Consider the following 15,370-nt stretch of genomic DNA (forward strand, 5'->3'; position numbering starts at 1 on the left):
ATGGTTCATCGGTGTGTAATTTACCACTCCAATTCAACTAAAAATCCAAACTATATTTTCATCGGTAAGTAATGGAAAACAAAATATGTTCATATTTAAAATAAAGTTTCAAAACCACTTTAAACCTAATAAGGTTTCCAAAAAATCCTGAAAAACGCGAAGTATGGATTCATAAGCTTGATTTAAAAATGCATGTAAAAGATTGGCATCAAATATGCAGCTTACATTTTTCTCCAATGTGCTATGTATTTAGCAATGCGAGGAAAATATTAAAATTGAATGAAGTACCAGTAAAGTAATTATTTTAACAATATTATGTACCTAAACAAAGTAGTAATGTAATATTTTTATACTAATTGTATTCATGAAGTAGGAGAAAAATTGAATAATGTTGCAATACTACCAGATGCATTTGACAAGTAATGTATTCATGCTTTTTTCTATAAACCTAAATACATACCTTTTACATAGATTTTCTATTATAAATATATAATTAACTTTTATTTATAAAATAATATATTACTTACAGTTATATTGAAGAGTTATCTTTAACGCCAGAAGATTTTAGTTTGACTGCCTCTGTTTCACAAAAGTATATATTTTTTATATTAACTTATTAATAATATTTTTGTTGAGCAATAAGAATTTATTCTTATATATACTTTTTAGTGTTGATTAAAAAAATGTATTATAGAATATACCAGACACCAATATATTCACTTACTACACGTTATTCTGAAGAGTGTGTATAATGTATAATGTATATTCTATATGTATATTATTATTATTATCCTTATGTGTTTATTATACAACTATAAGATATTAATAAATTATTTTTTTCAAAATTTACGATAAAAAGAAAGTTCCATTCTTCTTCAAGAGTTGGCGATTTGGATGAAGATGACTTTATAACACTTAATAGAACGAAGCGTAATTTGACGGTAGTTAAAAACTCAATTTTTAATCTTCGTCGTAAAAATAAGTTATTACGCAAAAAAAAATGTGAGGCTACCAAAAAAAGCAAAAATCTGTCCAATATAATTAATCAACTTAAAGAAAAGTGTATGATATCAGATGTTGCAGCTATACACTTGGAGGTATTAATTTTGTTATATTCTTAAAATGACTTGATAAAATTTTAAAAATTTATTTACTTGTTTTGAGTTGTTTACGGACAATTTTTTTATTTGGTCAAAAATCTTGAAAATTGAATATAAGGTTCCTCATAAGTTGTTATAATCACAGCTGAAAAATGTTAATTTTACATAGACACGGTAAGTTGGTAATGTTATGTATATTTTATGTAATTTATATGTTATTTATTTTTTACATATGTCTCGTACATACTTATTCGTACTCAAAAGGAGATTGTACCTGCACTGTATCAAACTAACTAATGGATATTATACCCATTAATTAACATAAATTATGGTGTTTAATTTGTCTGCGTGCATGAATGTTTTATTGTTATTGCTTTTTGGGAATATTGTTGAAATAAATAAATTTTTCTAAATATTAAATTAGTTATTTTTATTAGGCAATAAGATCTGACGTCCTTTCTAAATTAGTAAAAAAAATCATTGGTTGGAAAAAAATCATTCTGCAAAGAATTAAGCGAATTTGCTGTGACTTTACAATTTTATTCTCCGAGGGCATATTTATATGTACGGAAAGAGTTTGGGAAAATTTTACCTCATCCACGCACTTTAAGGCACTGGTATACAGTTATGGATGGAAAGCCAAGTTTCACCTCTGAGGCATTTGAAACCATGAAACTTAAAAAAAAACAAACCTTTATTTTGTAATTTAGTAGTCGATGAGATGTGTGTTACAACAAATAACGACAAATAGAAATCGATCCACAACAAAATATTTATGGTCATATTAATATGGGTATAGAACAACCTATGATTCAGATGATATACCAACAGCAAAAAATGCAGTGGTGTTTATGATAGTTGGAATAAATGATTATTGGAAGTTACCAATAGGTTATTTTTGATTCATGGTCTGACAGGAACAGAATGAAGTAATCTTTTAAATAAAGCAATTGAATTGACAACAGATACTGGAGCTCATTTGTGTTCAACAACTTATAATGGAGCTACTGTAAATACAAGTATGTGTACAGGATTAGGTGCAAACTTCAATGATAACTCTCCCTTTATCATAATTCCTACTACAAACGAAAAAATATTTATATTCTATGACGCCGCTCATATGATAAAACTAGTGAGAAATGCTTTTGGGGATTAAAAAAGTAATTATTGATGGAAATGGTGATTTAATATATATAGTAAAATTATATAAGAAAGAAAAACTACAAGGACTATAAGCAGTCACAAAATTAACGGCAAGGCATATTTTGTACCACAACGAAAAGATGAATGTAAGATTTGCAGCAAATGTTTTATCTAATAGTGAGGGAGATGCATTAACATATCTAAGTAATGAGGATCCTGAATTTAAAGGATGTTGTCCTACAGCACAATTCTGTAAAATGATAAACAATGCCTTTGATACATTATAGTAGACGTTTATTTTCAAAAAACCTATATAATAATGCAATTACAAGGGACACATTAACAAAATATCAAGAATTCACTCAATTATTTTCAGAATATTCAATATACACAAAAATTAAAATTTTTAGATAGGACATTAATTATTACATAAAAAAGAAAACAGGATTAGAAGAGGTATATTAATGGGTTTATATTATTCATTAGAACTGTTTGAACTTCTGCAAGAAAAAGGTCACATGAGTTTTCTGATACCGCGAAAAAATAATCCCGGAAATTTATTCCCCAAAAAAATAACCCCATATGAGATTTTGTAAGATTTTAAATGATAATAATTGTATAATATTCAAAACTAAAATGTATATTCTAATAAATACGTGTACCTATATGAATATTTTATAAAATATTTTAATTTTTAAGTGAATTATGAGCATTTTTAAATATTTAATATTTTTCATACTCATAAGTCATAAACTCATAACGCACCTAAAAATTAAAATATCGTAAAAAACCAACGAAAAAACACAGATTATGTTCTTACCTAAAAGTTTGATAACAGGTCAATTACTCTAATATCAATATAGGTATATTAATATATATATATATTTTTTTTGTGATTTTAATTGACATTTAATATTATTAATATTATAAACATTTTTTTGTTTATATATTATTGACCGTAATAGAAAAAATTGACTATTTGTTTAAAATTATTATATTATTTATTTATTTATATATTATTAATATTTCAAACTAATTTACTAAGTAACATGGACAGATTAGGAAGTCCATATTTTAACAATATAAATATAGAACTTACAGATATTAAGATATACCATATCTTAAGAGGACGTCGCGCCCACAATATACCTAGTGTGCTTTTAGTTTTGATATTAGAGTGAATTGACCTATTATCAAACTTTTAGATAAGAACATAATCTGTGTTTTCTTGTTGGTGTTAGTAAGTTTTAAACACTCTGACCTCTACTTTCCCTTCTCGACGTCCTTATTAATAAACTCACAATAATTTCCACGTAATTATTTCTAAATCCAACTAGCAATATCTACTTTTTATGTAATTCCGTTAATACTAAGGAAATCAGTATCTGAAGAATTATCTCATTTTTTTCTATTTTACAAATTATATATATATATATTGTATTAATCGTATAATACGATTAATACGTAAACTATACAGTTTGAATATTATCTGTAATTACAATTTTTCGTTTTCACATTCTGTAATTGTTGAGCTATAATAGTTTATGCTAATAGCTAAATAATAATAATAATAATATGCACACTTCATATACTTTAAAAACTTGGCAAACGCAAAATTTATTTCTCAGAGGTATCATGTATCATTATATGCAAATATTTTAAATTTTATAATTAAGTTAATACATGAATAATCATTAAATTTGAAACACAAGTTTCAAATAATTGACACCTAGACAGGTATGCGATTTTAAATATTTTTTTATATAATTAATATTTATTATTATTGTTACAATGTTACCTTCGTGTTACTGTGACATTAATCGCATTATACCTATTGGCTATTGATATATCATGTTTACACATAAGTCATAGCGTCATACAGCTGCAGTTTACATGTTTTCTGTTATGGCGTGCTTATTTTAATAATATTTCATATATATGTAACTATGTACAAATTACTTACTACTCACCTATACAGAAACAACCAATACGGTTACTAGGTTACTAGGTCCTAAGAGAATTCTTTGCCAGACTTCACTACGAAGATTTAATCTCCACACAAAATATCAACAATATCAATAATGTACCAATATAGGTGCAATACTAAAATTATGACATTTTTTCAAACCTCACTACCAGAAATTTCGCATGCGTTCGTCCTTAATTAACACAATTTGATTTTTAAAACATCATTATTGATCCCTTTCTTAATTCAAATCAGGTACATTTCCCACACACTGGAATTTACAGCTTTATACCTTTATCACTCGTTCTAAATGTTTATCCGTTACATACGTGGTCTATGATTCTATGGAAAGTATAAATAAATTAAAAACAATAATGTTATTATTGCATGAAAATTTATAATATAATATTATTTATATTATACCATTGATTATAAATAGTATTTATAGATTAAACGTATTACAGCAATAACGTGCAATTGATTTATGACTGCACTATAAAAATAACAATTATTATGCGGACTGTGCACCACAATTAGTTATTTATCTATTCTAAAATTTATAAATAAAATTATAAAATTAAGGAGCCGCTACACCAGCATTTGTTTTCTCTGTCCATCTCCCACATAATATAGGAACAAAGATACTCCGTATTACTTCACGATTACGACTCTCTGGTTCAGTTTAGGGCAAAAACACGTACAATATATTTTATAAAGAAGAGAATTTTCTGTGCATTGATCGGATAGATTTTTAATATTTACAATTTTGAATAAATTATTAATGGTTAAAAATAATCGAAATTATTTTAAATTAAAACATACTTATATTTATATAAAATGTAAATATTAAAAATCTATCCGGTCAATGCAAAACATGAAATATTGATGGAATACAGAAAACAGAACATCATACCATTCATAGCAACAATAATATTAAAAAGATTATACTCGCCATTATCAATAAAAAATAAAATAATAAAAATAACTTACCTAACCAAGAATATAGAAATGGATAAGAACAAATTGTATCAAAGATAGGTACTTAGTACTTACATATTATTACTTACTTGACGTATTATGTATTATATTTATATAGTAAAAAACAAAAAAAAAAACAAAAAAAACACCATTCGTAAAACAAATGAGGTACAATTTTTAATTTAAACTATTAAAATATGTTTCAAAGCATAACCTTTACCTACATAATTAATGATATAACCATATTACAATAGTTAAATTTAATAATTATATTTTTTGTTACTAATAATTTAAGCATAAACCTTATACTTTTTAAGGTCTATGAATATAAGCTATAATACGTAAACGCATATCAAAATTAAAATTAAATATAAACTACTATGGCAACGTTATAAAAATGTTTCTTCCAACGGACACAGGCGACAGGTCCATTATCGTTCATGTCCGCTAAGAGAGAAAAATAATCTCAATGTTTTGCTTATTAGAGCATGTTTAAGTATTATGTTTAATATTAATTATGAAAACTGCTCTATAGGTATAACTTGAAGAAAATATCCGAAAAATTCTCTATTATTTGTCGAACATTTTAAGACTAAGAGATATATAAATATAATTATACAGTAGACGCCGCTTATAAGACTCATGGATATAAGATTCAGTCGCTTATTAGACTAAAAATCGTCTGGAACGGTTCGGACGTATCAAAAAACATTAAAAAAAAAAAAAATCGGTTAAAAGACTCAAATTTCGTAAAATAAATAGTAGAAAGTAAACATTTTTGGTTATAATTTAGAAATAAATCGGAATTGAAAAATTAAATAATATTCGTGTTGATTATTTCTAGTTTCTGTTGGTACCTTATAGCGTTTAATAATTTTTATCGCAGATAAAAGTTCACGTTTATCGCAACGATTATCGTTATTATATTTTCGGAATATTAGAAAAAAATAAAAAACAAACTAAAATTATAAATTTTTTTCAAAAATAATTTTTCAAAATAAATAATAAATACATTATACATACATCCTTTATAATTTTTTATTAATGTATAATTTTTATAATATTTTTATATGTAATATTTACCTACTATAATTTTAGTTTTATTTATCAGGACTATTAAATTTATTCAATAATAAGTATGTGATATGTAATATGTGTTAAAGTATTAAAATTAAAGCAAAATATGTAGTAAAATAAAATTTATAAATACGTAATTAATTTTTTTTTCCACTTTGCCTATAAGATTCATTCGGTTATAGTGCTGGTCCCAAAGTGAGTCTTATAAGCGGCGTCTTCTGCATCGTGAAAATGTTGGACATGGACATCATCTAATATTCTAAAGGTGGAATTAACAAATATTTTAGAAGCTGCATTTTAATAGGTATGCTAGAAGCCTAGGAAAGACTGCATATAAATATATAATGTAATATTTAGTTTCTACTGACTGCAGTATGACCTTCAGTATACACTATAGTCTATACCAGGGGTGGCGAACATGACTATGTACGCGAGCCACATATATTAATGCAATTATATCAAAAGCCAAATTATTTAATCTGTACTTATATACCACAAAAATAATAAATATAGCTAATATCCGATAAACATATCCAATTACGAAATACGAAATTATAAAATAATAATAATAATAAAAACATTTTTTTTTTTATAATGATATGCAAAAAAATTAAAATTTTGGTTTTTGTAAATAAGACCGCGAGCCGCATACGTCGATGAAGAGAGTCGCAATTTGGGCACCCCTGGCCTATACAGTTATAATATGCGTATGTGCATTATAATAAATGAATACAATATGATAGACATCATTAATGTATTATTTACGTGTTATACGGTCATATAACATCATTGGTAGGTAAGAGGTAACAATTGTTTTTACAGTTGTTATACTTTGGTGTTTAAAAAAACACTTGGGCATTGACCTTTTTTAATTTATTATTTGCCAATAATATGTCACCTTTATAGAAATATCGTACTTATCGTAGTATTATTATTTATTTATTTTTTCTCATTAGAGTTGTACACGCGTGTTGTATGTATTAAGGAACTTTTGTATAAACAGTTGGCGTATAACGGAGGATACGGAGATTTTGTAACGTCTGATTACACATTTGGTACGACGACCGCAACGGTGCGCGGTGGCTCATGTCTATATCAAGAACCTTGATACAATAGTCGGATAACGCACCACATAAATGATTGATTTTTATTTTATAGTATTGCCGTGCCCGCCATAACACATAAAAGTGTACGGTAATTAACTAATGATTTTACAGTAACAGTAAACAGTATTGTGTTGTTGCTTTGTTGGGTTTGTTATTTTTATAGACTTTATTATTTTGCTGGCGTTATTTAAATTATTTGAAGTCCAATGCTATGACTTGAATACAATTTTCTCTGCTAAATTAAAAATTATTAATCAATTATCATTAATCAGAAATAAATTATACCAAGTATTTGAGATAAATAATTTGATGACTAGTGGATTGTGGATACCTCATCAAAATACAAAAGGTTACGTTCACGATTATCAATACCAGTGGAGTACTGGGGTGGGAATGTAGATATTGATAATGAATAATAAATATTAACCACGAATTAAGATATAGGTACTATATATCGTGATATTAATTATATCTGTGGGTGTGACTAGATGCTAGGTGATTCCTCATCAGGCTAGCTGTCTCGTCTATAAATATTTTATTTTCACACAAACGTTATATTCTCGTGGTTTTTCGTTTTTTTTTTTAAGCTACTAGTATATTTAAAATAATAAATATTACGATTACAAATGTTCAAAAAATAAACATATAATTGTTTTATTCATGACGTTTTAAGTATTTACACATATTTACAATGTGTTTCGTTCAACGTCGACGGGAGAGAGTTAATTATTATGATATATAGTATATACCGTCATACCGATTACATACATTTGCATATTGGCCATATTGCGTGTATAAAAATAACTGCGACATGATGAATTCTAAATAACAATCACGGTAATAAATACTTATTATGTATATTGAAAACTGACATGCTTAATACTATATACGTACACCTACACTGGTGTATAATGTATAAATATATTAATATGTCTATATGCATATAGAACGTATTACAGCCGAGTAAAAGTTCACAGACCGTAATATACCTAATAGATATACAGCGCACTTACTGGCATTTGTTTGCACAATAGTATTGAATAAATATTTGTAAAACCAACAAGGAAAAACAGTAAATTATAATATAGTATAGAATAATGATACTTATAATAATCCGGTTAATCTGTAAGTATAGTATGTTTACACAATCAATATAAGTGAAAATAAAGAGTAGGTGGTAGGTACGTCAATACACCATACATTTATGCGTAAATATTCAAGAATTATATGGAACATATTTTAGTATTTTACTTTATTATCAACGTGACAACGTGGAAAGAATAAATTATAATGACCATCGCTATTTGCGCATTTAATAATATATGTATACCATTAATACCAAATTGATTATTGAATACCAATATACCCAGATGGTTAGGTACTTAATATAAAGCTACTATATGATACATTTTTCGAACGTTAATCATTTACGTTTGAATAAATAACTATAGTCTATAGCTATCTAAGTATCAGTGTGTATCACGATTATATTACTTTTATTTTTAATTAACATAAACCAAAATATTGAATAGTTCTTAGATTAATTCTAGGTGCATCATTATATTCTTCGTGTTCCTTCTAAGTTATAACTATAACATTAAATATTTATATTTATATATTATATAATGTTCATACTTAAAACGTTTTTAAATTGTAATATTTTACGTAGATATAACACGGTTTAAAATTGATAATATTAATATAACACGTCATAATATTCTTAGTTCTTACCTTTAAGTTTGATAATGGGTAAATTGATTTTAATATTAAAGCTAACAATATAAAATGTGTTCTACTGAACGCAAAATTGCTACCTATACGTTAGTAAGACAAACAACACAAGTGAGTTTAACATCCTCATATAGCCATAATATTATCTACACATTCAAGTATTGAAGTATACAACCGATTGGGTATCAGTGTACTATATATTAAGTGCTGAGTAGGTGGGTCACTGTGTTCATAACAATGGATGAAGTTTGAATTCAATAATAAACCTATCATTGTACACTAAAAAAGATTTCGAGCGGTTTGTCAGCTTATATAGCTATATCCACTGATATAAAATATTAACTATTAAAACGACTAATTTGTTGTACTATTTGTATTACAATAGGTTGATTTAATTATTGTAGAAAACATTGCATTTATTATATTATTATTAGTAACTTTCAAGTCAATAGGACCCATAGGTACTTGTAATACTACTAATACTACCTATCATTTTACCGTAAAATAGTATAAGTTAATATTAAACTAAATGTTTTTAAATTATAACAAAATATTAACATCTTGTTCATAATTATTAAATATGTAATTTTGTCCAAATTTAAAAATCATATGTATATAAAAAAGTTGTGGATATGTATTTTTAATATTTTTACACATTTATGTAAGAACAACTTATGTGCAATCTTGTATTAAATTGTCAAAAGTTTTGATTTAGCGAATAGTTTTTTTTTATAGTTATTAAAAGGAAAAAAATTGAATATTTCAAATGTTTAGTTTAAAAAGAGTCAAAATAATTAGAAAATATTAAATAATACCATGTGTAAGAAATACAAAGATAAACATTTGATGACAATTTCAAATATTTACAGTTGTTTGATTTTTAATTGCTAAAAAAGAAAAAAAATATTATAAAATCAATACTCCTCTTAAAAACGCATAAAAATTTTTATTAAAAACGTCAACTATTCGATGTCACTTTACTGTAGTACCGTTGAGTGTGAGACTATATTCTACATGTATTACACCATATGGTTTAATCAATTTTATCAAATCGTAATAAAATAAAAATTCAAAAAATAATAAAATATCAACATATTATTAGTATATTGTTTGTAAATGTGTAATATTATTTTTATTCGTATTTTACAAAAATATAACATTCTTCACATTATTGTATAATGATAAAGCAACCCACATAGAGAAGGTTACCAATTTACCGATAAGCCAATCCGCCTTTGGATTTATATGTAGGTATATCTTTTCGTTAGATTGCCACATGAGAGCGATATGTTCGGCGTTCGCACATCACTAACTTTCAAGTCTCGTATCTATATCTACAATACGTAGTCTCCATACTTATATTTTTGTAGAACATTATATTAATCGTTCATGTACAAATATTTTCTACTTATTTTTTTAGTAGTAAATAGAATAAAATAAATTAGGATGTTATTGTCTTTCACCATCTTAGTTTATTAATGAATACTTAATAAGTGACAATTATTGAGCACAGCATTCAGTCAACGTTTTGAAGTTTTCTAGTATCTATGGCCAATGCATTTCAATGCTACGTTTTGCTTCACAATTACATTAAATCAACAAAGAATAGAGCGCCCTGCAAGTTTATGTATGAATATGACGAGTATAGGCAGACTAATTTTTTGCGCTTATATAAACTTGAGCGGCACCTCAGTGTAGACGGTAGCATGGTTAGTTCAGACGCGGATCCAGAAAATATTTACGGGGGGAGGGGGCATCTTTAATACAATCTCAGACTGTCTGATAAAAATGTGTAAATACTGTGTAAGCTAATAGGTAAATTGGTAAATATTAATATATAAATTCTAGTTTATCAGTAAAACAAAATAAAAGGTGCGAATAATTTTTAGATTAAGTTAATTTTACATGAAATATAAAACATTTTATATAAAAAAAAAAAAATTAAAATATTACAAAATCATTTCCTTTTTGATTAATGTTGTCAATATAATAATTAGATTAGTAATAATGTAATATACATGGTTTAATTAATAATGATATATGATATACAATAAATATTAAATACAAATAAAATAATAAACATATGAAAATGTATCTGCTGTCGAAAATAGACATACTAGAAAATTCACTAGTCTTGAGGGGCGGGGGCCACGCCTGGGATAGAACCGGTAGCAGTGTAGTTTTTGGAAATAATAACCGCTTGAACGACGATCATAGTTTTAATTTCGCTGCAGTCCGTCTGTAACTCTGAGGCTACATTTCAGTTTTTAGCAGAGAGCATTGTCATCAGTGTCGTATTCAGCATTTATTTTCTGGGGCCTTTTTCCTCTGCCCTAGATATAGGTATGTTATTATGGATATTCATTAATGCAAAGCCATTCGCCTGTTTTCTTAAACGGTATTTCTTAAATAACTTTCAAGTGTACGGAATGTTAAAAAGGAGCGTACACTTTCAGATGATGTATAATGACAAGGATCGTTGCCGATATAACTAACAGCCTGTGAATCGTAGGAAAAATAATAGAACTAAAATTTATTATAAATTATTATTTCTTGCACTCGTGTAGAGCAAATTCCACTGCTACTTGCTATAGTAGGTAAGTTTGAAGTTTGGTCAAATATAACAAAATACAGCCGGTGAGAGGGGGGTGTTCTAACACCCATATCACCCACTCCCTATATACGCCCTTGATTAGAGTAAATGTTTCAGTCTGCACTATGGAGTCAATAAACGCATAGGTGGAGATTAGGGGGTGCTTGGCCCCCCCCAAAATTATTGAACATTTTTAAAAGTCATATGTGGACGGCCGGACATCGGGCTTATTTTACAACAATTGGTAATTACCAAAATCTTGGAACTTTACAAAATATATTTTTTCCCGAAATTTAATCAATATAATAATTATTACAACACAGTCGTACTATAGTCGCGACGGTTTGAAAAATTTAATAACTCTTCAATATTATAAACATTGAAAAAGATATTAATATCAGTAGGTATTGAGAACGTTATTAATATATTTGCTAATCAAAATAGGTTTATTATACTAAAATAATAAAATATTTATTGTATTATAAATAAATGATTTTAAAGTACATATGTAGTTAGTAATGTGTATTTAGTAGTTAATTCGTATTGGAGGTAATACAGTAGACGCCGCTTATAACACTCACTTTGGGACCAGCACAAAGTGAGTCTTATAATCGAATGAATCATATAGGCGAAGTGGAAAAAAAATTGAATTACATATTTATGAATTTTATTTTACTATATATTTTGCTTTAATTTTAATTTACTTTAATACATATAATATTACATATTACTTATCTATTATTTAATAAATTTAAAAATTCTGATAAAGAAATTAAAATTATAATACATATTATACATATTATAAAAATTATTATATATTAATAAAAAATTATAAAAGATGTATGATGTATTTATTATTTATGAAAAATATTTGTAATTTTGGTTTGTTTTGAGTATTAATATTTCGAAAATATATTTCTCGTATAACAATATTACAATAATAGCAATTGCAAAAAATGTGAATTGCGATAAAATTTGTTGTAAATACACACATTAAAAAGCATGAATTGAAACCAGAAATAACCCCAAAAAAATGTAATTTTTAAAAACCAATTTACTTCTAAATTTTAACCAAATATTTTTAATTTTTTTTACGAAATTTGAGTGTTATAAGCGAAGTGGTGAGTCTTATGACCTAATTTTTTATAATGTATTTGGATACGTCCGGATCATTCCAGACGATTTTGAGTCTAATAAGCGACTAAACCTTGTATCTGTGAGTCTTATAAACGGCGTCCCCTGTATATATTGATATTAGTGAGGGGGTGTAGGGGAAAAGTCCCCATGGCTTATTTTGTAAAGGAAGATTTAAGCCCCCTCCCTAAAATTCAATCAAATCTCCGCCTATAAATAAACGATAATATCGTAGTATCTAAATATTTTCCGATTTTAATCCCAGCGTGATTCCGCAGTAAAAAAAACTTTTACCCACAATATACTATATACTTGAGTTGAATAAACTAAAATCGACTATGTCACTTTTAATAGTATAATATTATGCGGTTAATGGACTTAACTCTATAAAATAAATATCCAAATATTATGCAATAAAAAATGTTAAATTCTGCAAAAAAAACAATAATAATTATATTTAAATGTTTTATTTATTATTTAATTTTTTAGATATATTAGTTTATAATCGTAGCTACTACAAAAAAAATGTAATAATATCTATAGTTATATTATAGTTTTAATATCAAATATATATCTTTGAATCTTAAGACTATCCACTAGGTTTGATCTTCGTCGCTAATAACACCTAAAAAAAAAAAATATTTGCTTAGAACAGATTTCATAGCTATATACAAATTAAATTTTTTACCTATAGTTATTATTGCATTATGTAATCAATAATTTCTTGAGATTTTCGAATTTGAAATACCTCCTGTTTTGTGCTAAGACATTTATTTAAAAACATGAAGTTTTATATTTATTATATATAATCCTTGGGGAAAACTTGAAATATGTAACGTTGCTACTAGTTAAATCTTATCCAAATCACTTACGTTTTCTTTTTCACCAGTTAATATTTTGGAAATGTTAAAAGTAATTTGAAATAATTATACCTATATAATTTAGCCATGTAGGTCATTGAACACGCGATAGACAGATATAATATGGTTTCATTTACGTATAAATTAATTGTTATTGAAAGATTGTATCTCGCAATACATTTTTAGACCAGATTGATTAGAAAAATATGAGTAGACAAAGAAAAAAAAGCATTAATACGAAATTATGGATTTATATTATGCACTAACCCAGCTGCTTTTAACCCATGGCCCGCGGGCAGCGTGATACTAGGTCGTGGTCCGTAGACCATAAAATATTAACATTACTAACGTATATATTTAAAATAATATTATTATGTATTTTTATGATATTCCTAATAATATTATATACAACGTATATTATAGGTGTGCGATTAGTCACTAGTGGGTCTTTAAGATTTTCTTACAAAATTGATAATACTGGTACGCATAATTAAAAATGATGCTTTAACCCGTTAAATATGCAAAAACATGCAAATACATTAAATTTACAGCTCTAATAACATGTTATAGCTGTCGACAAGGTTATATTAGTTTTATATAACGCTTTTGATAATATTGAAATTTAACACTTGTAGTAATATTCGCCATAAGTGAAAGCGGAAAATATTTTTAAAACATATAATACCCAAACCTGGGAACAGAAAATTAAAATAATGGCGCCATATCTGTAAGAAAGATCGAATATTTATAGCCTTTAAATAACCTTTGTAATATTGATCCACATTCTACATTGATATCAAACTACCAAATATCGATATTTTACAATTATGTTATTTAAATTAACAAATTAAAAGTATGGAGTGAATATATTATTTTGGTTTTACATTTTAAATTGTATAATTATTTCGTTTTACACCAAAAACTTATATTCACCAGTACGTACGAGAAGATGTAATTAAAATGATAATTTTACATTTGGACTATCTTGTCATATTTTGTTTTTACTATTCTTTAATATTAATAAAACTTTGTATATATTAATATTTGATACAATATTTTTTATTATATATAATGATAATGTAGGTATCTGTTATTTAATTGTATTTAAAATTAAAAAACAAATAACACCAAGCTTAGCATGAGATTAAACAATATTTTTTATCATAAAGCCGAATACGAATAACCATGATGTGTCTAATATGACAACTGACGAGCATAAAATAAAAACTTGCCACGTTTCATTGTGTTGAAGGCAGGAAAAGTGAAAATTACGTACACTCGGGTGAAACACATGAACTAGATAGTGTGTCGAATTAACAAATCGTCAATAATCAATATGCCCGCATTGGTTTTAGTATCTATATTAGAGGCTAGAACAAAACGTATAATAAATTAATAAACTTAAAATCTTATTCTTACTTAAAAAAATATGATATCGAGCCACAACAATGTCTAAAAAATCCCGTTTTCTCGCGATTCACGGACTACCAAAATTAAATAAGAATAATAAACTTATGGGTTAACTGTTAACTAATGGTAATATACGCAATTGACATTTAGATTCGGGTTTTCAATTAACTTTAATACATTCAGTTAGCATGATTAATGTTTTATGGTTTTTGCCTTTCATTGACTTATTACAATAATTATGTATAATGACGTTAAATAATTCTATACCTATG

General features: G+C 26.3%; 1 protein-coding gene across 1 annotated transcript; it reads left to right on the top strand.

Moving 5' to 3' along the window:
• LOC113552567 (THAP domain-containing protein 2-like) lies at positions 1 to 1,121 on the top strand. The gene is made up of 5 exons (XM_026955425.1): positions 1 to 68; positions 134 to 292; positions 360 to 408; positions 543 to 592; positions 842 to 1,121. The coding sequence occupies exons 1-5, from the start codon at positions 1 to 3 to the stop codon at positions 1,119 to 1,121; spliced, it is 606 nt and encodes a 201-aa protein (XP_026811226.1).
• Positions 1,122 to 15,370: the final 14,249 nt, after the last annotated feature.

The sequence above is a fragment of the Rhopalosiphum maidis genome, chromosome 2 (genome assembly GCF_003676215.2).
Source record: "Rhopalosiphum maidis isolate BTI-1 chromosome 2, ASM367621v3, whole genome shotgun sequence".
In the NCBI taxonomy this organism is placed as follows: domain Eukaryota; kingdom Metazoa; phylum Arthropoda; class Insecta; order Hemiptera; family Aphididae; genus Rhopalosiphum; species Rhopalosiphum maidis.

Bases quoted from the DNA above. Each gene is read 5' to 3' on its own strand.
- LOC113552567 (XM_026955425.1), top strand. From the start codon at position 1: ATGGTTCATCGGTGTGTAATTTACCACTCCAATTCAACTAAAAATCCA. The intron at 293-359 runs AAAGTAATTATT...TTATACTAATTG, and splicing joins AAATTGAATGAAGTACCAGT to TATTCATGAAGTAGGAGAAA. The intron at 593-841 runs GTATATATTTTT...ATTATTTTTTTC, and splicing joins ACTGCCTCTGTTTCACAAAA to AAAATTTACGATAAAAAGAA.